The 26306-nt window shown below is 37.8% G+C and overlaps 1 protein-coding gene across 1 annotated transcript in view; it reads right to left on the bottom strand.

Annotated features, from left to right (window-relative positions):
* The window catches only part of ATP10B (ATPase phospholipid transporting 10B (putative)), a 116085-nt gene that overhangs the window by 28167 nt on the left and 61612 nt on the right, over positions 1–26306 (bottom strand). The window contains exons 4-7 of the mRNA XM_026047500.1: positions 15747–16040; positions 14596–14790; positions 4179–4383; positions 1722–1807 (exon numbers count right to left, since the gene is read on the bottom strand). Coding sequence (XP_025903285.1) covers positions 1722–1807; positions 4179–4383; positions 14596–14790; positions 15747–16021 — 761 coding nt within the window. The 5' untranslated portion in view covers positions 16022–16040. The remainder of the gene's footprint in view (positions 1–1721; positions 1808–4178; positions 4384–14595; positions 14791–15746; positions 16041–26306) is intronic.

Genomic DNA, 26306 nt, shown 5'->3' with positions numbered 1-26306 from the left:
AAAGCTTTCTTATTCAAGATGAAATCAAGAAATTGAGGGCTTTATTTTGCTTGTGTTTTGTGCTATTGACATCAAAATAGAGAAATGAAGAGGTTTAGGTCTCAAGTACCTACCAGTGACAGAAAAAAGGCTTTACTCAAAGACTCTAGAAGAAAATGTTGCAAAGCAACAGTGCTCACACAGTGCACTCACAATGCTAAACTAGGAGCAGGTCACTGCAATGCGTTGGAACGAAGGTGTGTGGTTTTAAAAGCAGCTACTAATTACAGATACTCAGGCATCTTCACTAGCATTTGAAGATGAGGTGGGTTAACATGATGTATTTTGTATACAGGAAGCCCATGTTTTGGTAAATCAGATTTAAGTATCCTATATGTTGAACTGTGCTAGCTAACAAATATTAATGAAAGTGTCTTGGTTATTGTAAAAATTTTAAAAATAATTCCAGAAACCTCTTTTTGTAGCAATATATATTCAGCCTTTGTGAAACAACTGAATAGAAGCATTGCTTCTATTAAATTGGTCAGAAGCAACTGTGGTCTGTGGTCACATACACTATGTGGGCATGTATCTCTTGAAGCAGCAAGCTGGCCACACTTTTCTTTGTTGAGATTTCACTTTTTGTACGAATACTGCTTCAGGTAATTCGGGTTTATAAAACAGCTAAAACAGCACATCAAAGCCAAAAACCTCTGCTAACTGCTGGTGGTTTTCACTGAAAAATTATTTTATCTAACTCTGAACCAAGGAGAAAAAACAACTAAATCTATATTCTATAAAGTAGGTGAGATAATACATATATCCAAAAGAGATTTCTCTTAAAGCTTAGGAGAGATTTTAAGGTTTTTGAAGCTAATTCTGGATCCTAAGAGTGTGTATTTGTTTGCTTGTGACATATAGCCTACATATCCACCGTCTCAGTACTTATGTCACATTACAGCAGGATAATTTGAAGGATTGCTTCAATTTAGGTCATACCCAATGGTCCCCAAAGACAGTAACCCACAGCCAGTGATCAATATGAACTTGACCTGTTTTTTTCCTTTTAAGATGTGACATCAGAAGGGAAACAGAATTGCTATTAGAGGCATCRTCCTTGCAGGGCATAATTTTTCAGGACGAGATTAGAAATAGTCAGTGCTAATGGAATATAAACCCACAGCTTTCCTCGTGTTAGAGGAGGTGACCATTTCCAGCTATTCCAGATACAGTGCTCTTACTGCAACTCCCTAGCAATGTTAACTACTAGTTTATCTACTAAGTAAACTAAATAGCCAGGGCTCAGATCTAAATGCCAGCATATCTGTTGAATACTGTTAAATTGTTGGCATAACCTGGGTCAAGCTTTTAGTCTGTGGCAGCAAGTGTTCCCAGCAATGCCCTGCAGCAGTGGGGAAATCAGCATGTACCAAGGAGCATGGACCACGTTGAGGAAGCTCCTCAAAAGCAGGCAAGTGAAAGAGAAATTCAGGACACGAGCTCTGCCATAGACGTTGACTCTATGGCCAGGAAATAGGCTTAGATCTGGTGAATTTGCTAATATAGATGCAGCCATTTTTAATCTTTGTGTTTGCCTTGCCTTAAAACACAGATTTAAGCTTGCAGCTTATATAGGTTTCCAAGTCCAGAGTAATAGTGACATGCATCAATTTGTGCAAACATACTGCTTTTATATATTAAAGCTCAGACAGAAAATATATTTATGGATAATAAATACTTACATGTATCCTTTGAATTTATTGAGATCATTGTTAGGCATTTCACAGATTATGATATTTTCAAAAAGTTCTGGTTCAAACAAAGTATTCTGCAAGAGGAAACACATTCAGAATGACCATCAAACCCAATGAATACTTAGAAAGAACATAATTACAATAAATAAATATAATAATAGACAATAACATTAAGAACACCTAAATACAGTTGCACCCACCCCATAACAGCAGAAACAGATAGGCATTACTCCTGAAAACACAGCACAATATCAGAGACAGAAAAGAAAAATGGGCTTCTTAAATCCACCGCACCACCAGAAAACAAAGATTCCTCAGAAAAATGTGTGGAGGTCACATTCACAGCTGCAAAGATTTTTCTTTTCCTGCTTCCCTGAAAGGTTGAGGCTTGCCCTCAGACTCATACACACATTGCTCTTGGCAGCAAGGGGGTGTCACCAAGGTTGAACGCTGCCAATAGTTTTGATGGTTAACATCTCAATTACACTCTTTCTTAAGTTTAAAAACAATCAGAAATCTATGCCAGCCTTTGTCATACGTGTAAACAAAAAAAATCTTTTGACTGTAATCAGTTTGAGATTTCTACCTCTTTCCTGTAAGACAGACACTACATTCAGATATGAACAGCTGCTTTGTGCAAATGTGGCAAGTGCTGGTGGTCTGAATTTTTTGCTTATTTCTACTGTGTCTTTCACAATTGTCACAGAGTTACACTGTTGTCTAAGTTAGAAGGCACAGGGGAAGCAATGTGAAATCTAGTATTTGCAGCATCTATTAACTTGTTACGTGGCTCTGAGCAAGCTATTAGTAATTAGCCACAAACCAGATACCAGGAAGTTGGGTTTTGCATAATGGGGCATACTTTGTATTCCATTCTATATCAGTTAGATAGAACATCTTGAGAACCATAAAGGAAAACTCATTTCTGATGAGAAAGCCTCCTTGGCCTCTTTAGCTCCCAGGGCTCCCTATCTTATTCTAAAGCAAAAGAGACTTTCAGAGATTAGACTGCTTCAGAAACAGCAAATCTTAGGAATCCTCATTAAAATATATAAATATTTGGTCAAACTGCGAGAGGAATTCTCCTCGTATATCATATACATAATCTAAGTATGAGAGAAGAGACAGTCTGATCTAAAAATAAAYGTTAAGAGGAAAAATAAAAGCTTAAAGCACATAAACATATTTTATACACCTTCTGCCTCCAAGTTTGAATATCGYAAGGCTCTCTTTTAATAAATGTTATTAACTTCTGTTGAATGCTTTTCAACTCAGTAAACTCAACAAGAAAATGAGTGAATATTTTGTTGTTCTGGAAATATCGTCCAATAGAAAAACAACTATACATGAAAGGAACCTAGAGGGTGGTTTATGACTCATGAAGCAACTTAATAGGTTCCAAGCTAAAACGGAGATGTAGAAAGAAGATTCTTATGCCCCAAAATGTTTTTTTTTTCTTATAAGAATTTTACATGTGAAAATTCAAGTCAGAAAATAGTTTAAAAGGGGGAAAAATATTTATTCCTTCTACTGTTAGGAGAATTGCAGCAATTCTAAATATATCCTTAAAGAACTGAACTAATTCATATTTATTTCCTCCCTCCTTAAAGATTCACACTTTCATAGATACTATTAAATCTGAGTAGGTTTTATGCACCACATGAATCATAGAACTTCCCAAAGATTAAGCATAAGTTGCAGACAGATACACTAAAGCTTGTACATATGATATTTAGCACATAGCGATTTTTTTTTTTTTAGTCAGCATTCTGTTTACACTTATACTTCGAAATAACAGGGTTATATATTTGACCGTTTAAGTTCCAACCTTCCTGACTCTTGGGTATCACCATAGTTGGATTTGTATTCCAACGGGTTTACAAAACATGAGATTTAATAAGTATAAGCACTTCTGGACATACATTTAATCTAAATAATAATTCAAAGATTAAAGATAACAACCATCCATAGGSAGTCCCAACTATAATTCAGCTTAAAGTGGCTTTCTAATTTAAAGAAAGACTTCCTTATRTTGTAAAATTACTGAGGTTAAAGTTTGCATTTTGCATACCATCAGGGCACTTTATTAAAAAAAAAATGAGGGGAATAATACAAAAGCTAAGGTGTGAAGTGTGGTCCCATCACTTAAATACAGCATTTTTTATCTTTTTTCTATTTAATGGGCAGTTTAATGACTTTTTTTGCTAAATAGCTGCATAATCAATCTTAGCAATTTTCTTCAGGAAAGTATAACCAAAGTCTTCTGTGCCAAACTGCTGCTTTGGGCAGAGGGCATCAGCACCAACTGCAAAACGTGTTTCTGGGGCTGCGTTGGAAGCCAGAAGCTCCACCAGAAGCTCCACCTTCTGCATTTCCCCAGAAGCTGGGATGGACAGGGGCTCACACCGAGCGTTAGGCACGTGGGCTGCACCATCAGGCACCTACCTGGCTGGAGAAGCCCGTCACAACTTGACGTTGCTTGAGGTTGGTCTCCCCGTCGAGGTTGGCAGTTTCCAGGTGGCAGATCCCATTCTGGTCGGAGGAGTAGAGCAAGAGGATGTCGGCTGGGATGGTCTCGTTGCACCGCAGCTGCACAAAGTCCCCCACTCGGACGTCTTTCCAGCACTTCTCAATGTAGGCGTGATTTTCTCTATGGCATTAAAAACATGTCTTGGGTGAACAACCACACAATAGTTTTTACAAAAAGAAAATTGGGCGAGGTGGCCCATTGATGTGTTTTCTTAAAAGGACCCAACACAACTGTTAGAAACTGTTAGAACTGCTAGAAATCAGTGATTTGAACACTGCGATAGTATAACTTGACCTTATTTCACAATTAAAATAAACTCTATACATATTACTATGTCAAAAGTTATCTTGGATTCTACCAAAGCCTCTATAATCTCCACATTAAGAATAGAAAAGTGCTGAGAGCGCTGAATTATTTAAAGTATTTTATTCAGGAAACTCAGAAATTTCACCCAAAACACCTTGTTGCTTTAGACTGGGTGGCTGTTTTTCAGATACTGGCCAACAGCAGCATACAGATACCAAAAGAAACTGGTGTCTCAGCTAGACTATCTTACTACTCCCCTAATAACCCTTAATAAGTAAGATAATTACAAGTCTCAAGCTTAGCCAATATAAACAACCACATCAGGAAAAAAACAAAGTTATCCCATAAAATTAAATAACAGTATAAGCAGAATCTAGAGTTTAATGGAAAACTTGAGACGAAAACCACATAGCTTATATCTATATATATAAACAAAGGAAAAGAGGTTGGGGGTTTAAGGAAAAGACACTACTGTTTCACCAATAAATTGTTGATCTGAGGTTCAGGAAACAAGGTTAAGCAAAGCTTTTCGTCTTTTTTTTTCCTTCAATAATTGATCCATTAACAACTTTTCAATCACCTGAGCGAACAACCGCACAATAAATTTTAAAATTAGTCAAAGGAGAAGCTACACAGGCAACACTGACCCAATTCTTCTAAACCTTTGAAAAGAAATCATTCTTTTAATACAAATAATTGAATCATCTTATGCCTTGCTCTATAACAGGGAAAATGCTCATAATACTTTAGCAGGCCCATAGTAAAAGACTTCTTGCAGTGATTCAGAGTCTTGTTTTTGCTTAAGTTTTTAATGACTCTCGTTTACTGACTGAAGAATAGCGCCTTTCAATTAATGAGGTGTTTGCATCATGGGACATGGTGCAAGGGTAYAGTAGATAAAATGCTTTGCTATGATTCAAAGGCACACGTCCAAGCATTGCTTCACAACSAGGCCAACGGCTGCTTCCTGCTAACCTGCTCTCCCCATCTGCTGTAAAGGAGAACCAGCCCTGACACCGCCAGGCAATCCTCTGCAGATGGCCAATGTCTTTATCTGTAACCAAACATGAAATAAAAGCTTCCAGCAAAGGTTATGATTCTAAAGGTTATTTAAATTCCCTGTCTTTCCCAGCAGTATCCAATATTTATTAAAACAAAACCCTAAAGATAAAAATCTCTTTAATTAATACTATATGTTAGAAGTGTTCAGACACTGCTAAATAATAGTAATGGAAAAATGATTTTCCACTCTTACATTCTAATTCTCAAATTTTTCTTTCTTCTCTCTCCTTTTTATGTCTTTTCTTACATGTTCATCTTTGTTTCTTTTGCTCAAAAATAGACATAAAAGACCACACTAATGGATAGAAGGCTATTGTAAGTTAATTTGATGTTGTCATTCATTTTATAAAAATCTTGCAGACCAGTTTCTATTTGAAAGGCATTTATACAAACATATGCTCACTATTAATTGCTCTGCAAAGGGGACACTGATTGAGTAATAAAAACACTAAGCAATTAGGAAATCTTGTATCAAACAGCTCCCTAGCTGAATTTTTTAATTTGTCTAAGCACAAGAAGGACAGAAACAATTTAGAATAAGCAGATTAGTGCTCTTGCTACCTTATGCCTTTGGCTATCACATASAGTTTGTCTATCATGCTTGCTACGACTCCTCAAATGCAGTTCTACCTCTCTATGTCAATTCTTGAACAATCCCCAGATTTTCATAACACACTTTGGATTTCATCTGCTCACAAAATACTATAGGAAGGCACTGCCWGGCTGGCTGACGTCCAGACTAGTCAGAAGTCTTCTAAACTAGGTTCACAAAAATAATCCTTTGGCAGCTCGTGATAGTCTTTTCTATAATCCCCTGTGAAACACGCGTTACGCACACAGCTTCAGGCACTGCCCTCTTACTAATGACAGAGGAGAATATGGGTCAGAAAAGCCAGGTGACCTCTTTTGGAGCACAGAAAAACTCTTTTGGAGCCCTGGGATGAGCATTCAGGATTGCCCAGCACTCCAGACCCCATGAGGGGGGGTACAAAAAAGAAAAACATTTCACAAGTAACCTCTTGCACCCGCTGTCCCAGCAGCCTTACAAGATTATTCCCGGGAAGCAGTTTCATTTCAGCAATTCCCGTAACCGGGAACATGGCCCATTTTGTAGTCATTGATTAAGGTTTACAGCACAATCTCCTGCTGCTAAGTAAACAGAGGTGATTTTAAATCCATGATGGTCTGATGAGAAGTATAAAAGAAGGTAAATACTTTTATGACATAAAATAAACAACATGTGGTGATTTTCAATAGGCAGAGAGCAGGCAGCGTCAGAGCGGTGGCACACAAAGTATATGACTCAAGGTATAAGTTTCTCGGTGTCCTCTTTGCTTTACCAGCCAATTTATTATCAGCAACTGGCCACAAACAGAGCCACAGATATATCTCTTCTATCCCATGCTAATCTGGCGTGTTCCTGAGGGCTTAATTTTTGCCTAAGAAAGTGTTTCCTTGGTGTTGTGGGATAACAGGTGGCCAGATACTGCTCATCAGAGGATTGGGTAGACRAATGGAGACAGCCTTGAGCACTCAACAAAGTCTACCAGAGAGGAGCATTAGGCTCATCACATTGAAGTAAAGAGACTTTCCGAAGGCATTTCAGGGAAGAAAGAATCATAAAAAAGAATGCTGGTTGCGGTTGAAGATTGGGGAGGAACGTGGATAAACTATTTGCTTTGTGTCAACAAGACCACTTTATKGTTGTGAGCTCAAGGTTAGGAGCTACTGCCATGAAACTGCAATAACTGGAAACAAGTGGATTTAGTTAGCGCTTGAGAAAGGTCCTGGAGAGGGACGGAACAGACTCTGAAATGTATCCATAGATGACAGCTTGGAACAAGTTGGCCCATGATATTGCTGAGCAGGAGATATCTCTGAAGGAGAGAAGATACTGCTCTCTCCTTGYCAATTCATCACTTGTATATACCATGCTACTATCACTTTCTGTACTTGAGAAGGTTGTTTTTGGACACAGACATCAGCCCACTAGGTGCAATGAATTATGTTATTTAGGAAGAGGTCAGTCCTGTACCAAGCCCTCATTAGCAAGCAGCCATAACCATTTCCATAGCTGCAAACTTTCCCTCAAGATTTGAGCAACACAATGAGACAGCGATGATCATCTTTCAAAGATAATGAGAGCAATTTTTTTCTAAAGTCTAAAAAAAAGTACATCTTTAATCATACTATTTAGGTATTACAACTTCCCTAATGCTAACCCTGAATCCTACATTTGAGTCTTCTAACAATGCCTCTAAGTATCCTACCACGGAAGATATTCACTCAGTGATAAAAGGATCCTATATTCAATCATTCTGAAATTGTATAGACTTAAAATACATATGAAAACTTTAGAGATATATTATGTCCTTGTATTTGAGTTAACTTTATCTCTGTTTTCCTTGATTTTGTAATGAAAGGAACAAATGAAGAAATAAAATGAAGTAGACATCAAGAGCACTTTGAGCACAAATATGCTTAGACTTTACCAAGTTCATTTCATAAGTTATGGTGCAAGCTGTTTAGGAAAAATCTCAATTTTCTTTCAAATTCTGCTTAGAGAAAAATTCTATTATTAGGATTCTGCCTTGCACTACATAGAACAAACAAATAACTCCAAAAAATCATTTATTTTATGAATGCTAACCTTTAACATGAGTTTTCAAGGACTCCTATTAAATTAAGTTTCTGTGAAGAACAGTCTAAAGCAGCTTTTTGCTAGGGTCACCTCCTTACAGAGCTACATACCATCTGGAGATCACATGTAAGATCCTGCTTCTCTCCTGAATTTAAATGCGCCATTTCAGACAGCTAGCACAGGACTCAATGCTAGGTTGCCACTATTCTGCAGGTCTCTCAGTTGGAAACACAGCTTCTCTTGCCTTTTGGCTTTAATTAGTTAGCTTCCACTGCTCTTTGCTTCTGTGAAGCAGCTTTAAATATCTTGGCAGGTAATAGAACTTGAGGAAGGTGTTGATAAGGCAACACACAAACAGGTGATAGAATCAGTAACATAATTGCAGGCTTTCTTCTAAAGAAGGCAAGGATCCTCGCTGTAGTGAGGAACACACTCTGACAAGGAGAACTGCTAACCCGTCCCCTCGGCCTTCTGGGGCTGCAGCCTGGACCACCTGGGTGTTGAAACTTGACTTTTGAATTTCAGCAGCTCAGCATGTTGAGTATTTCTTCAGCACACAGTCAGCACACTCACCGTAAGATGAATTCATGTTTTAACTATTTCTTCACAATTCTGGCCTCTCTGGTTTCAAGCCGTCCCATGGCTACATTTAACAAACTTTAACGCACTCTTTGTTCTGAGCTCACTAAAAGTTTGGAGAATGGCTCCAGTTAGCACAACTGAGGCACTGCTTCTGCTTTCAGCAATACCTATTGCTTACTGAGGCATCCCTGCTACTTGGGTTGCAGAGTAGCTAAATCATATGTAACCACTACCCAACAAGCAACAGATCCCACAATGCCAACTGCTACTGATGGTTCCACACAAAGGAGGAGATGCTCATGTCTGACATGAAGCAAAGAGGTATCACAGTATCTTTGCTCATGAAAAGTAAGTTTCAATTACACTGCAGCAGGTTATTATCCTGCAGTGACTTTAAAGCCTATAGCACTAACTTTTATACTGAGTAATTCCTGCTCAAACTGATCAAAGTTCATGCTTTGTGGATATGATAGCAATTCATCTGCAGCCATGCAAGATATTACATAGAGTTGGGGTATGATACCWGGAGACCTTGAGCCTCTCTTTCACAAGTTCATACACAGTCAATGCACCATGTAGATATGGAAGATGTTACATTCAAGAAAATCAACTGCAGTTCTGTCAGAGAGCATGTGACAGAACTTGGTGCCAGCCAGAGGCTTGAGACTTCCTTTTTTTTTTTTTAATAAAAAAAATAAAAAAAAAAGGAGATGAAATTAAACCATATACACTAAGCCGATTGTAGGAGCTGCCTGAAAACTGAAGCATCACAGAGGAACTTTACTAAGACTGTAGTCAGGTCACCTGATTTAGGAAGCCTGTTGACTTACCTAGTTAACAGGCAACTGCATAGGATGAATTGAGGCACATAAAATAGACTTATTTTCTGAAGCACTCTGTCATATATCTGCGTTCAGGTGCTTAAAAATAAGCCACATGAATAGCTCAAATATTTCTAGTGTTCTTGTGGATGCAGTAGCACAACACAYGCAGATTCAGGAAAGTGGGATCTTAAACTAAGCATAATCCATTGTATTCACATCTGAATTTATATTGAAACAACCAGAAAAGTTTAAGTTAAACTTTCCAGAGATGTGAAATCAATGTAACTAATAAATCAATGCMAAACCTTATCTGGATGCTGTTGAGTATTCGCAGATTTTTAAAGCTTAATTCTGCAATATTTTTGAAGGGTTTGCCAGATACAAGTAATGGGTTAATTATACACAGAATATTTTCTCAATCACTTTAGAACTTCAAGGTAATTAAATAAGAGCTTTAAGTTGCTATTAGGTCAACATTCAGTTATTAACAGCAGCTGCCAGTGTTGAATGTAGTGTATGAGGCAGCTGTGAGGCTCTAAGCAAATGACAAACTGGAGAGAGATGAGAGGAAAAATAACCAGAGAAGCTTTGAGGGAGTGGACTTACAAGAAAGATGAGAAGACTCACTCAGAACTTGACTAAAAGAAGGCTGAATGTAGCAAAATGAACATAATAATCACAAATATTCAAAGACTACAATTAAACATAGGTAAAAAAATAAAAAATTAGGCTAGTATTAAACCAGGTAATATTTTTTAAATATGCTACTTGWAGGGCTTTTTCTTCACTTTGCTACCAGACTAGATTACAATTGCAGCTGATCTCTTTGAAAATAAAATTAGAAGAAATATGTTTACACATTACACATGAATGGGACAGCCCATTCAAACTCAATGTCCCTTGCTCTGAGCAGGAAGGGCAAGCTACTGCATTTTCCCTAGTCTTCAAGGAAAATTTGGAAAATATTCAGCATTTGAAAAAGGGAACTCTGTCTTTATGTTTCTCGTGGAACATGGAACCAGAGTTCTTGCTACTGAAGTCTGAAATAATGAAAACACGCTCTTCAGAATTAATACTTTAAATCCAATTAATTGTTCAATTTTGGATGAAAGATTAGTTGTTCCATTAAAAAGAATTCTCTGCTGCCACAAAATTAATAAGACTCACAGGGCCTAGAAAAAGACTTTCACCTATGTTACAAAATTACCTACTGCAGATGATTCACGAGGAAGAAAATTAGAAGACACCATATTCTTCCGTGACTTTGCAACTAACAAGAAGAACAAGAAATACCAGCTTCYGAAAACTCTATAGAAGTCTGATTAAACTTATTCATGATATAATAAGCCATAACTACAGATTTGATGGTAGTTGTAATTACCCACCATTTTTCCAGACAGGATGAACGTTGTAGTCTGAAGCCCTCCTCGTTTCCCTTTCCCTTACATTACCTTTTTAGGCCATAAAATTTTGGTGAAAAACAAGATTCATTSATAGATCAAAGTCCTATTTATGGGATGGAATGACCAATTTTAAGGTGGCTCCATATCACATTTAAGCATAAGGAAGTATTCATGGCTGTGACTCTGGATCCATCCATACATTGCCATTCTACAACAAATTTTTTTTTTCTCTCTCTCATATAAAATCAAATTTTATTTTCCCATGTCTCTCATTCTTGTATATGTATATTCTTGTCTTATGTATACTCACATTACCATCATTTTTTATCTAAAGAGGAAATAAGATTCAGATCCTTTTGTAGACCTAATCACTAGTACCTACTGCATCACCTACTATTCCCTTTCAGACTGGCTATAAAAAAACAAGTATGTTTTGTTGCCTCATGGATTAATGCAATATTGAAAAGATGAAAAATTCTGCTACACAGTAGCCTCAAAAATGGACAAATACATTGTCTCCTTGTTTAACCAGCAAGATAAAAAAAATAAAGAAGAAACATATGCACAAGACCCTGAGTGACACAAATCAGACTACAAGATTCTGTGTGCGAGAACATCTCTTTTGTGTTCTAGCACTGCTGATTCATGGGAGGGATGGCAAGCAACTTTCAGGGAAATTTAAAGTTTTGCTCTTCTAGCTCTCTGATGTGATATTTTAACAGGAAGAAGTCATCTACAGAGAGGACAGGTCTCATACCAATAAAATACAATTTTGAAAATTCTTAAAGTCCTAAAAGCAAGAAGCATGAATTATTTTGAAGAGTTCAGCATAGACACTCAAAGTTGATTCAGAGACGGTCAGAGGCATATATTACTATCTTATGGTTTAAAACTATATTTTTGTGAGTTTAATTTTTCATATGCTTGAAAATACAATAAAGTATAAAATTCAGAGAAGTGCAAATGGATGCTTGGATACAAATAGGTCACATCAGGTGGCATAACTGATCTTGTTCTGTGCCATCTTATATTGATAGAATTAAGCCCCTCTTCAAATTTGGTTATAAATCCAGGTGCACAGTAATTATTTAAAAACCTGTTTTGTGCTGTTCTCCACAGCTCAGAGACTACTAGCCCCATCACTACCATGCAACTTGAGTTTTCCCTCCCAGTGGGAACAGGAGGCTTAAAAGAAAAGGACCTTTCCCTGTACCTGAACAAATATCCCAGGTTTATCTAACCATGATGATTTTTCCCAGTTTTATCTAATCACTTAGATTTTCCACCAGTACAACATAATGAAGTTTTTTTTTTTAAAAAAAAGAAAAAAAGAAAAAGAAAAAGCATCACCACAAATGAAAGTTCCTAAACTAACCTTTTTTTTTTTTTTTTTTTTTAAAAAAAAAGCTTTACAAACTCACCTGCTATAAACGTAACAGCCCATATTATTGATTTCTTTGTCCAATTTGTATCGTCGAAAGTCCTCCCAAGCATCTTTAATGGCTGTAATGCCCATTATAACACAAATGGGGATCACAGAAACTTCTGGCTGGAAAGCATTAACCACTGGCACAAAATTTAGCAGTGCAATGGCCACAAAATAAATATTGGCAAAGCGGTGAAACTGTTCATAGATATTTTTAGGAAGGAAAGTCAAGAGGGAATATTTTGTAGTCTTAATTTCATTGCTGGCATAATGTCTGTTTGGATTTTCCTTCCACTTCTTTCTCCCAAAGGGCAAATTGGAGATGATTGCTCGTTTATTTTCAGTTTTCTTCTTTCTTTTCTTTAGTTTTCCTCTCCTCTYCATCTCTTCACTTTGGATTTCAGTGTCGGAGGAAGCACACTGACAGCACGTTCTTCTGAAAAAGCGCTTTGTCCATACGACCACAGAGAAGCAGCCTCGAACACTTTTCCAGGACATCTTGCTCCTCTGTGAGAATGTTGCTTCGAATTTAACAGCAACGAGTTGAGAAGAGTTTACTAACGCGGAGGAACTTCAAAGCCAGGGAGGAGAAGAGCGAAGCCGTCTGGAGTCCAAGGCCTCTTCGGTCGACTCCAGCCCGCGCCTGCCCTACGACAGGTACCTGCTAGCCGGCCTCGCGCTGGGTCTGAGAGCCTGCCGGGAAGCACGTCACAMCTACAAAGCATCCTGAAAGGGTTGTTATTCCAGTTAGGATACACCTGGAGGCCCCATCCCTGGCGCTTCCCTGGCTCGGCGYATCTGCTCAGGTGGAGCGTCTCTGTTTTGGCAGAGCACTGGGACAAAACGAAGACGTGTGCAGGCTTCACTGTTCACTTGAAGCTTTTCCGAGTCCTTTGCTCGGCACGGGAGTTGTCAGGAAGTTCAAAGGTAATGGGCAGAGCACTGCAACTCTGAAGTCAACAGCAGGTTGCTATAAACCTCCGCAGAGCCACCGCTTCTCCCTTCACCTATTTACTATTGACTGTCACACCCATTAGCCAGACTATTCAAAATAACAACCAACCAAATCCCCAAAAATCCTCTTACAAACCAAGCAAACCCACGAGTCAGTAGCCCTGTGGACTACAGACACGTGTAGGCAATTTAAGGGAAGTTAACCCCTCAGCCCGGTCCTTCTGCTCRGGTAGTCCTCCAGCCTCTGGATACAGAAAACATCTCTCACGCAATAACTTCTTCTGACCCTACATTTCATTTTCCTTATTGGCTCTCTTACCTCTGCATGTCATTAATTAATTTCCAAGAGAACTACCTGAATTCATATAAAACAGTAATTTTTCCTCTATGGATCTGGAAACTTAAAACGAACTGATGAAAAGAACAGATACAAGTATTTTAATTACTTTGAAAAAAAATTCCTATTATGTTACACAGTGGTAAGTTAATTCATGGTAAGTTAATTCATGCTAAGTTATTACCTGGACAAGAAACTCTGAAATCTACATGTTGCAACAAGAATTGCGCATGGAAATATTTCTTCCCTCTGAGTCAGTACTGAGCAAACACTGCAGCTTCCAGCACATGGGTGTTGTACCGTCTCCACTGCGAAACGGTGATGTATTGGACACTTGTACTTACCGGAAACACTATCGAATTTTTTTCAGTTCCTGGTTGTTCTTCACCTTAAATACAGTTCAATATTAATTTTTGCACTAATGACTCAGTGGGAAACTTTTGAAAAACATAGTTCCAACTTAATAACCCCTGAGGTCTACTGCAGACTTGGCTGTATTTCAAGTGCTCTGCGTCACTTTTCTTCCAGATTCTTCAGCTACCTGGACAAGATGTTGTGTGTGTTTACAAACCTGTTTAGAAACTTGGAGTGAGAACTTCTAAGGCAGCACATACTCCTGCAACCTGAGACAAAACTTGAGTGATATTAGGATAAGTGAGTGACAGAAATCAAACACTCGCAAACAATCACTTACAGTGATCCAAAAGAGCAGCAAGGGAATTATTGCAAAATCACATGAGCCGTTTCCACCATATACAACACCAGAAAAAAAAACCCCACTAATTTCATTCACTTACTTGTCATATACCATGGTTTTAGAGGAGTTTATAGTCTTATCAAATCGATATTTTTTGTAGTCTTCAATAGCATCCTTCACTGAGATTGCAAACAGCACTGCAAGCAAAGGCAGCATAGTAATCTCCCTGTGGAAAACTTCCACTTGTGGGAACCAATTTAAAATCACCAGAAAGAGGAAATAAAGATTAGCCAACCTGAAAGGGTATAAGAGAAATTAAATATAGTCAGAATTTAAAATACGTCTGTTTCTTGATGATCATTTCCCATTTTGTCTCACAGGAACATTAATCCTTCCACATCTACACTTCCTCTTTCCTTTCCCCAAGAAAAGATTCATCAGTTAACTTTACCAGGAGTCTGAGAAGTTGATTTTCATTGAATACAATGAGATTGTATTTCATTGTAAGGCTGTCTTAAGTTTCCCATATATTACAAACACTTTTAATTTCATTTTATTTTATTAAAACAGGACCTCAAAGTTCTTTAATGATCCTGTACTGCCACAATCTTTAAAATAAACACAAAATCAAGCAAAATCCTCAAAAAACAAAGTACCACATGAATATAAAAAGACACAAGTTTTGAACTATACAACTATGTTCACCAGAAATCTATGAAGGCCTTCATGAGTATACCAAGTATGTGGAAACGTAAAATGAAATTATAGAGATATAAACCTAATGTACCAAACAAATTTCAAAGCTAKATATGTATAAATAGCTTTCTTTAATCATAGTGGTATTTTCCTGGGTATCTTTAGACACGATTCTAGAAAATTTCCTAGATATCTGAACACAATGAAAATGTTTCATGTTCTTAAAAATTAGGTGCTTATTAAATGCAGAAACAAGATTTATACATATATATATACACACACACACACACACACACAGGTACTTGAAATTTTTACACAGCTAACTGCTCCAGCACTGAAAGAAGTGGATCTCAGAATCAAAATACCAAGTGAGACATACCACTGGTTAGCACCGACTTTAACCCTTCACTTCAGTGTGAATCAGCTATTACTTGGGTATAGATAAACAGTCAGTTTCAGTAATACAGTAACTATAAAAGTAGCCTTTCACTAGCCTCAAATATTATTTGTCAGAGAGAATTCTTAAATATCATATATCACTGAATGAGGTTTTACCTGTGAAACTGCTCAAAGAGATTTTGGGGCAAAAAAGTGAGCCAGGTATATTTTGTGGTCTGGATCCTGTTCCCAGAATAAAATCCTGCAGTGYGATCCCAGGCTTTCTTCTCTCTCTCATTGTTGGGAAACACAATCCTCCACTTGCTCAAGTTCAATTTCTTCCTGTCCTCAGCAGAAAACAGCAGCGGGGTCGATTCTGAGAGAGGCAGACAGGGCTGGGCAGCTCCCAGTCGCCGCCAGCGATACAAAGCTGAGTCCACAGACAAGGCCATTTTCAGGAGGGATGTCAGGCTGAAAGACAAATGCATGACAAGAAGTGAAAACCAATTCCATTCCTGTCGAAAATTCACTTTGTACCTTGCCAGGATAGGTTTAAAGCAGCCAACAATACTACTGTTCAGTACATTACATGTTCAGTCCTCAAGCTCAGCACTTTCTACAGAGTAGCACAGAATAACCAGTGCAACAAAACCTTCAGTATGGAAAAATCCATTTCTATCTCTGTGTGGAAAAAAAATATATTCTGTGTGTTGTAACTTCAAACTAATGTAGATAAAAGCCAGTTTAASAGATGTGAACATGTTTTTTCTACCACAAAGTCTCTATCATTTTTCTCAGTCATAAGCTTCCACCAAATCTATTCAAACATTTTTCTTCAAATGTCTCAGACTTTCTTGCAATACTTTCTGCATTCGCAATTACTTACAAAAGGACTGGCTCAGGTGTTGAATCTTAATGACTCGGATAATAAAGAACTGCAATATCAGCTTAATTTCATTTACATTCACATAACAGTTTTTCAAAGTCTCCCTAGAAAATCTGATTTATATGTAAAATGCCAGCCAGCAGAAGACAATGGATGTTTCACTGGTCGGAGAGATAAAGGAATTCAATCTACTAATACTAATCCTATTATCAGAGGACACTTGTCTTCTGAATTGTTGACACATTCACAAATGTGACTGGAGTCCAACATCCATGAGGCTGGGGCTCAAAGTGCAGTTGTATATGCTGTTATCTCAATCTAAACGTATTAAAACAGGAATCCATGAGCAGGAATCTGGGCCTGGAAGCTCCCATACATAGGTGAGGCAGTATAAAGTAAAAAGTTAAACTTGTCTAACTTTTGAGTTCCATTAACACAGAATGAAATTAAAAATTAAAATGCAGCAGTAATTTCAGGCATTTTCCTATAAAAGGAGAAAAGATCAATTAAGGTATCTTTATCATAATAGCATGTCTTCTATGACTTCATAGGAGACTTTGTATAATAGTATCCCATATCATAGTGACACAAGTTGCTTGATATTCAAGATCACACCTTGTCTYCAACTCATCTTTAACTATTTCCTTAAAATTTAAGTCAATCAAAAGAATGAATTAGTTCTATTAATTTTGAAAAAAAAAAATCAATCTTCTCCTCAGTGTTTTGTTTGCAGTCAAAAACACTACCGCGTCTATGAAGAGAGAGGATGACTGGTGCCAACACGCAATTAACTGTGTCACAAGATAAGTACAGACTTCATAATGTAAACCATACAACAGTATGCAACTGTTACACTGGGGAAAATTAAGCAGCTGGATGCCTAGTCAAGGCAGCAAGCTAACGGCTTTCCTGAAACAGGAATTACAGTGCAGACGGTGGAAAAAAAACTAGCAGAACCAAACATAACGCTTATTATTTCAGATCACTAAGAATAAAAAGGAGCCTGAACTCGTCAGCATTAGCAGATGACCCAGCAGGAAAGAAGAAAGGGCTCGGAGATGCATTCTTCTATAAAACCACAGTTTTCTTACTTCAGCCAGCTGATAACCAGCATCTTTCAAGTGTCTTACAGGGATTTTGACATGTTTTGTCAGTTATTTTCTGTGTGGTAGCAATCAATAAAAAATACTGCATTGCTCCAGTAATATATCTAAAGTCACTTYTCTTTCTGGAAAGAGTTTTCTCTATTCCATATTTTCTGCTATTCTAGAATATTTTGGATGGGTACACCCATACGATATATATCTGTATAGAGAGATTTCCCTGAAAATCCACCGAAGCATGGGTTTTTCCAAACTGTATTTACTAAGTTGACTGTTTTTCTTCCATCTGGCTAGTGAAGTTCACCACAATACATAATCAGAAAGAAAAGAATCAATGTGACGAGGACGTTGCAGATGCTATTACATTTGACATTTGCYAGCTAATCCCCTTTGGCATAAAGATTATAACAAGAGTTAACGTTAGTGCTGGTACACGAGAGCTACTGCTATTTCACCTAAGCTCTCCTTCATCGGCCACTTCACAAACAGCTGCCTGCAGAAGTTCCAGTAGCCTGCTGAATTTCTGACCAGGATTTTGTGACCATCTGCAAGGTGAAAAACTCCAGAGAGGCTCACAGTTTTGGCTGTAGCACAACGTGCAGTTACTCTCTGGCCAACTAAGGCATCACCCTCCTTCTGTAGATGTCCCTCAAGATTCCCACAATCACGGAAATATATTAAAGTTATAATGAATTGTTACATATATTATGTTTCCTTTGAAGAATGGAAGTCCTTCCTACTTCCAAATTTTAGTCACTTTTCTCTGACCTTCCACTGATTTTATGATCTCAAGAGACGTGCAAAAAGCTGGAACATGTCTAGTGATTTCAATTTCTTGAGTTTCTGCATTTTGGGAAAAAAAGACAGAAAGCAATGTAAGTGAATCAAGTACGGTCTATTTAACTTAATCATATAGAAATGTGTCAACCAGACACCAAGTTACATAAGGATGAGAGCTGCGAATTGTGTAGCCGGTGTTAGCACAAGAGGTTAGACAGCGTGGTCACATCATTTCACAAGCCTTCATCAAAACTTAGGAAACATGTTGAGTGTGTGAAAATCTTTACACTTTTTCAAAATCATGGAAAAATACGTGTTCAAGAAAGTTTTCAAGATCTCTGATAAAAGAGTCAAGCGAACAATAAACTGTAAATTGAAATGGTATCATTCACTTTGTCATCAGGGAGATGTTGAAAATCAGAATTTCTCTGCAACTAAAGGAGGACTGACATCACACTCTTTCTATGAAGATTGGGATGCAATTTCTTAACATTATCATCAGGCAACAAAATCAAAGGAACAATGTCATTAAACATTTTTTCCTTGTCATTTGCGCAAGGATTAAAATATTCAACTTCTATTAATTTCAAAAGACTGCTCCATGCTATTCTTGGTGAAGATAAATTTCTTTRCCCAATGGTTTTGTAATGGTACTCTAAAAAAGATGCCATCTGTGAAATGCTATTGACTTCTGTCATACACACGAAAAAGAGGATTTTACATATGGTACGGAAACAATAGTAATGTACTTACTGAAATATGCAGCTGTTAATTATGTCTCATAAAGCCTAAGGCTGCCATTCTTAAACCTATTGTTTTGAAAGGCTCATTTATTTTCTTTTCGCTGTATTTCATCAGGAAGGATAACTCTCACTGTGGTTAAAATCAGCATTACCTGTCTGCTCTAAATATCTTCTGCAAGATCTGTGTGTGCTTAGGTTTAGTCTACGTGGTGGTAAGCTTTCAGAGATAGCCCTCACTCGTATCCATAAAATAAAACCATTTAAGGAAGTTGAACATAATTTGAAGCTAGAGAGAAATAAAATAATTATTTCTCCTCATTTATTCTTTGTGTTGGGAGGAACTAAGAGCAGACAGGTGTATTGGCAGGCAGAGGTGGAAGGCAGGCAGCTAAGCTCCGTCCAAACGTGGAGCTCAACACATTTAATGGTTCTGTTCATTAGAGATGAACTATTATACATATGCTTTTGTGGCCAGGTCATCTCGGGCAATCTTACGGTTAGTTTGTATCATTTTGCATGTGTCATACTATAGCATTAAACAAAAATCAATCAACTCACAGGCATACACAAAAATGCCTTCAGATGCTGGTAATATAAAGAAGCAGCATTCAGTGCCCTAAAAGCAAAACAAGGTCTGTGTCTCATTTTCAAAGTTATTTGGGTACTGGGGGAAATTTGACTTCCAGGCAAAATTTAAAAAACAAACAAAAACACAGTGAGAAAACACAGTGACAACACCTACACAAATATGTTTGCATTATTAAGCATAGCTAAGAAAAATATCCCTCCAAAATTTCCCTTGGTATTTTCACTTTTACATTGCCTATAAGGCAAGGAGGCACACTAACACAAGCACCCTCCAGTATTTAAGACCATTRTTTTAAAATTTCTTATTGTATTTCCTAATTGAAAATAGCAACATTTTTTCCACTATCATCTATACAAAAGGTATGGCACCCATTCARGAGAGTCATTGTGGAGAAGTTCTAGCTGGGGGGATAAATTCCATCAAATGAGCCAAGTATTACAGAAATSTCAGCCACAAAATTCATCTTCTTCTTTGCAATTACCTGCTAAGAAATTCTTCATTCTTTTGTGTCATCTTTTATAGAAATTCTTGCTCAGTCACATCAACTCAGAGAAAATATTTTATGTTTAATGCTAATGCAAAAGAAAAAGGGGACGGGGAAGAATAAGGAAAGCGAGATTACACAGATTAGATGGATACAGACTGCAGCTTAAAACTATGCTGCAACATTTTATATTACTGAAAGCCACTAAAACCAACAACAAAAAAAAGTGCTTCATTCAAAAAAAAAAAAGTAACTGCAGACTACTGTCATTCAGCTGACAAGAGATCTGTATTATGGATTAACATTTATATAATGCTTTTGTGTGCAACTTTGTGTTTGGGATAAACAAAAAAGAGCTTTTCATAAATCTAATGCATCATCAGACTGCAGGGTTTCACTATTCTATTATTATATTAGATTGACACATGTTTATCATGTCTCGACTTGTATCTCTTTCCTTGGGGAAGAAAACCAAAAATCTTGGAATAATAGGTTAATTATAAGGTTCTTTCCTCAGAACAAACGAGATTTTATTGCATGCTGTGGAACTTCCCTCTGGCTTGAGCTGTGCAGGGACATGTTCAGACAAGACAACCCTCTCTAGGGTTGTGGCTGTGTTATTAAGACTGCTTTCAAAACAGATGTGCTCTCAGCATATGCTGACATATAGGCCATAAAGACAGGGGTGATTATCAGATGATTGTTATCTGAGAACGAAGCTGCTAACTTAAGAACAGTAATGCTGGACATCATATTTAGCTTCATTCTGCAAATGAGTTTGCTCTGGCTTCCTATATTACACCTGTGCTTAAACTGAATTTRTCTGGCTAACTTTGCAAGGAGGATCATTGTTGTCAGCACGCCCAGACACTGCAGTGATCTACGCTTACTACCTGTGCACTCCTACACTTTCCATGTGTGTTGGTAACGAGAGCTTCTGTGTTGAAACTCCATCTGCTCTCCTCACACCTTTGACTGAGGAGATGCTGGGAGGCACCTAGTCTGGAAACACTAGTGCAGTAACTGGCAAGAAAGTCCCACRTAACTGCCTAAGCACTCCAAAACATGCATTAAACCCAACTATAGAAACTCTGCTTGAGTAAAATGACCTCCACAGCACACACAGCCAAATACCACTCAGCTTACRCAGGTACTAGGCAGTTCCATGCAGCTCCTGCAGAGAAAGCAAGAAAATGGACAAACATACTCTTAAAAAATGTGGATGAGCACCCAGAGACATCACTATTCCTGCTCAGGGAGGCGAGACAAGGCTGGGCATGTCAGAGACCCACTGTGTTGGAAGCCAGTTTTACTTGTTAAGCGGCAAATTTACACCTCCAGACTCACATCCCCACGTCTGTGCAGGGACTTTTGGAGCTGCTGCCCCTTGTTTTTCTGAATGTTCCAGTGAGAAGCATCTACCCTGCCGCAGGGCTGATGATTTCCCTCCCATGTTTTCATCTGGCTATCCAGAAATTTTGTGATGCTTATTGCTGCAAAAGAGCTTGGTATGTGTTTCCCATGCCTCTCTCTCCATCTGTTTGAGAGGTCCTGCACACTACTTAATTAGGAGCCTATGGCACCACAGACTCCAGCAATGGCACAATTTAGTCACATTTAACCCAGAAATGAGGACACTGAAATTAGAGCAACGGTCTGAATAATACTTTTTTGTTGTTGTTTGCTCCAGTTAATATTCAAAATCAAAGTGAAGTGGCCTTTAAAAAACAATCTCATATTTATAGCATGTATGATTATAAAGCACTTAGTATCACAATTACATTGCAGATGTTCATGTGGGAACACAGCAGTGCTGTAAAAGAGCAAAAAAAGGCAGAAAATCTGAAAATAAATTGGCAACTGACCAGAAGATCCTTTAYATGCCAAAACCTTTTATGCAGCTATGCTTTTGTCAAAATGTGCTGACTCTAATTTCAGTTCTCCAAATCTGAATATTAAAGTGCCCTGAAGAGAAYAGCCTAAAGAGAATAGTTACTTATTTATACAAAACAGGAAGAAAAAACAGAGAGCCTAAAAGAACTGCCAATTCAGTAGGACATCAGTCAAAGAGCAAGGAAGAGCTTCATCAGGATCTAATCACACCACATTGATGAAATCAGGTCCCAGAAACACTTGGGCTGGTGAACCTGCRTATACAGGATAAAATTGTTCTGGTTCAGACAAGAGTGATGCTCTTCAGGCCTCTTTGCAAGAGTGTTATGAAAATGCACATGGTGTGTAGTGCACCATATCASCACTCAGAGGGATATGGAGAAATGAGAGGCACCTCCTTTCCTCACAACTGAGGAGCTACATGCAGATAGACGAAACGCATCTCCCCTTTCTGCTCAGCCACTAGTTTTCTGAGGGACCTTGAACAAAACCATGATTTTTCCCTCTAAGAAACTGGGCACAAAAKGCATAAAAACTAATAACTTAGTACTTCTGATATGCTTTTGAAAGCATTATTATTTTTTTTTTAAACATGGTTTTAAGATCTCCTCAACTCTRTTTCTTTTTTGGTCCTATCCTCTTTCATTGTTTCCTAAATTAAGGTAACTGAGAAGAAGATTTTTGCATTTAATTGAAAATAGACTAAGACAATATAGAAAAATAGATTTTATAAGACAAAAAAAGTATTGTATAGAAGTTAATGTATCTACAGGGTATTTTCCTTCAGCCCTGTGATAATAAAATCTAAAAGACCAGAATTCACAGCATGTCAGTTCAAGACTGATTTTTCTAAAGAGATATTTAAATCATCAAATTTCATCTCCATTTCATTTCTTCTGTGATCTTTCCTTTCCTCCTCCTGACAGGTCTGTGGTAAACTGCGATAAACATCAATTTWGGGAAATGCTACCTTGTCCCAAAGAAAATGAGTTGCTTCTGACAGGCAGCCAGCTTGGATATAGCAGTGCTGGGGTGAAAATGGGTGAGGAAAGAGGAAAGGGCCAAACACCGATGCACCGGCATAGTCCGCAAATTTTTGCCTAGAATTAGATTGAGTCTTCTGATTCTTCTGTAAGAAATATGAAAGTTGCGGCTCCCAGGCAACACTAAAAAGCAATGAGGGGAGGGTGTCTTTGCACTGTGATGTGACTCAAACCAGACCTTTTGCAAGAGAACAGTGATTAAACRATATTGAGAAGTTCTACATCTTATTCCATCAGCAAAATATGTACACAAAACAAGAAAGGAAAGCGAATACAGTCACTTCAGAAACTGTTTGCAGGTGCATAACGACTAACACCGCAGAGCAGTGAACAAGCAGAAATTTGAAGGCATCTACCGAATCCCTCTGTAGCAGAGACACAGATGACTAACTCTCTCCTGCTCTTGGTTTAGGCTCTACGTTCCCAGCAAGATTTGATACAAGACCTAGTGTAAAGGAATGAACCACAAACTTGAGCAAATTCTTGCTTTCTATCTAATACCTTGTAAGGATCCTTTAAGAAAAAGGATGCATACATAGCTGCCTTCCCGCACATTTCCTGGGCTAGTTTTCTTTTTATACTGTTGTGCACCTTGTGCAGATGTTTACACAAATGCACAAACCTCCTGGTAACGAGCAGAAGAGAGAGAAAGGCAAAACAGGCTATAAATGATGCAAGAACATCAAGCGTGACGAGCGTAACCAAAGGGAATTGCAGAAACCTAATTCCATAGCTAAATTTCACTCCTAATAAATCCTCCTTGCTTCTAGGCCATACTGCCCTAGTCTGTGTGGTTATTAACCGAACCGATAGAGGCGAGAAAATTTTAACGCTGTCAGAATGAATCTAAACGGCTCAAAATTAACTAGTTAAAACAACAACAACAAACTCAACAAAAGTTTTTTGTTTTCAATGAAGTGGTGATGGACAGAATGAAATGAGCCTTTAAAGCAGAATATGAAGCACCAGGCTGTGAAAACTTCCTGAAGAAATGCCTTGAGTAACAGAATGGATATTTTTGTTTTCTTTTTAAAATAGGCAAATAGCAAAGATGTGTTTTGTTAGTGGTGGGTAATGACTAACATATATAATAGTTTAAAGTGCCACAAACACTGGAGCAAAACTCAAGTTGATGAATTTATATAATTTTAAAGCAGAACATGACATATACAGCCACTCTGATGACTTCTATTTGCATACAAAATCAGAGATCTTTTTTCAAATATAAAAAATTATAAAGTATATTTTTACTTGCCTTCAAAGTTTGACTGTTGCCAATTCCTGATGCAAATCTAGACTGGTTATTCAATGCACTCTCTTCATTTCATCACAAGCCAAAGCAGATGGCATTGAAAATCAAGCACAGTGAATGACAGTGAGCATAACTGCTGTTTACATCTGACTGATAAATGACTTCAATACTACGATGACTTTTTACATACAATGGTTTCCACCAAATTTACATGAACTTGTGAGTCTGTTTTAGAATCAAAGGTCAAAAAATTCTTATCACCTTCTTCTTGACCCTTGCACAGACTCTCACAATAAACTTTCCTTAATAAAGTTTGAAGGGTTGCAGTTGGTCACATAGAGTGTATGACAAGAGCTTCTCTATCATTGCACCCAAAGATCATGTTTTCATCAGAGCAACCAGCTTGCATTTTGCAAGCTGCCTTTATTACTTTCAACAGCAGTTGAAGTGTATATCTTCATGAAGAAGGTGATTACAACCTGCTGTTACGTGCAGTATTTGACTCACTCAACTTACTCAGTGATTAAATAAGCTACTTGGAGCTGTAATCCTGAAGTGGGTCACAAAAACTGTAGCTGTTTAACAGCCTGGCTTTGAACAGCCAATACAACCCTCCTTTATAATTAGCCTGTCTAACTTTCGGGAATTTCACTATATTTTTTTGTTATCGTATGCAGATCCCAAATGACCCACTGCTGAAATCAATAGAATAATTTTCCTTTAAATTTAAAGAGTCTGATTTGAACTCTTGTATTCCTTATTATTTTCTATTTGACAAATATCCTCCCTAACTTCTATGTCACGGGTGTCAATTCTTCAAGACATAGAAAGATTAAAAATATCAGACTGCTAGGAGTCACATTTCCTGGAATCAAGGTGCARCTTACCCCTGGCTGTTTGTAATAACCTAACTGGCATCATCATCTCAGTGGGTGGAGGCCGTAATACACCACCAGGACTGCAGTTGGTAGATACTGTAACACTGGCATAAAACAAAAGCCGTTGCAGAACAATTTTATCATTTTCCTTGTTAGTTACAGGACAAACCCTTTTGTCAGAAGCATTTATTTCTGAAGTCTGCATACTGTCTTTTCATTTATCAGTATACTATGGTTCCTTAAGAGATGGCACATTACAGGATCATGTAAAATCCCTAAAAGGAATTATTTCAGGAATCAGCTTCCCCGACCAAGAAAGATGGGTCAAGTTATTCAATCTTGCTATTATGCAGTGATCTACATGGTCTATAGCTTTGCTGTGCTATACTATAGCCTTTTTTTTCTCCCCAAGGAACACTGGTATGAAAGACAGTTTATAAACCCCCAGGAGCCTACATGTATTTTAGGGATTTCTCAGTGGAAAAGTATCACAAGATTCTTGCACAATCCCATTTAATCACACTGAATCTTTGTCAAAGGTCTGTTCCCAGATCCAGCAACTGGGCAGCACTTTTGGGTCTCCCTATTCAAATGAAATCTCTGTGTCCCTGTTCCTGGATTACAGCTGCAAGTTTGCAATTGCAGACTTAACTAGTGGCAGCTGTAATAAACAGGCAGAACTTTCCAGCATTCATCAGTGCCTCATACAGCAAATTCTGACTCTGATTAGTGTAACAGCAGGATAAGAAATACGTTACCATTTATTTTGAAGTCTTCTACGTTGCAATGATTAACTAGGTAGCTGTTGTAAAGATATGGAGATGCAAACAAGCCACCCTTTTTGCAAACAGGGAAATGGTTCTTAGAGAGTGTCAGTGCAAGCAAAAAAAATCAGGAACAACCATCTTAGCCTTCACTCCATCCTAAATAAGATTTTATCATATAAAGAGGAAAAATATTTATGTTTCTTAATATAGAATTTGTAGAATCATTATGGTTGAAAAAGCCTTTTGAGATGAAGTCCAACAGTAAGCCCCTGACCACCATACCTGTTAAACCATGTCCCCAAGCTCCTCATCTACACGT

The sequence above is a fragment of the Nothoprocta perdicaria genome, unplaced genomic scaffold, assembly GCF_003342845.1.
Source record: "Nothoprocta perdicaria isolate Ctin4 unplaced genomic scaffold, notPer1 scaffold_5, whole genome shotgun sequence".
NCBI classification, from domain to species: Eukaryota; Metazoa; Chordata; class Aves; order Tinamiformes; family Tinamidae; genus Nothoprocta; species Nothoprocta perdicaria.
Note: the sequence above shows the minus strand (reverse complement) of the source record. Positions and strands in the feature narration are given on the sequence as shown.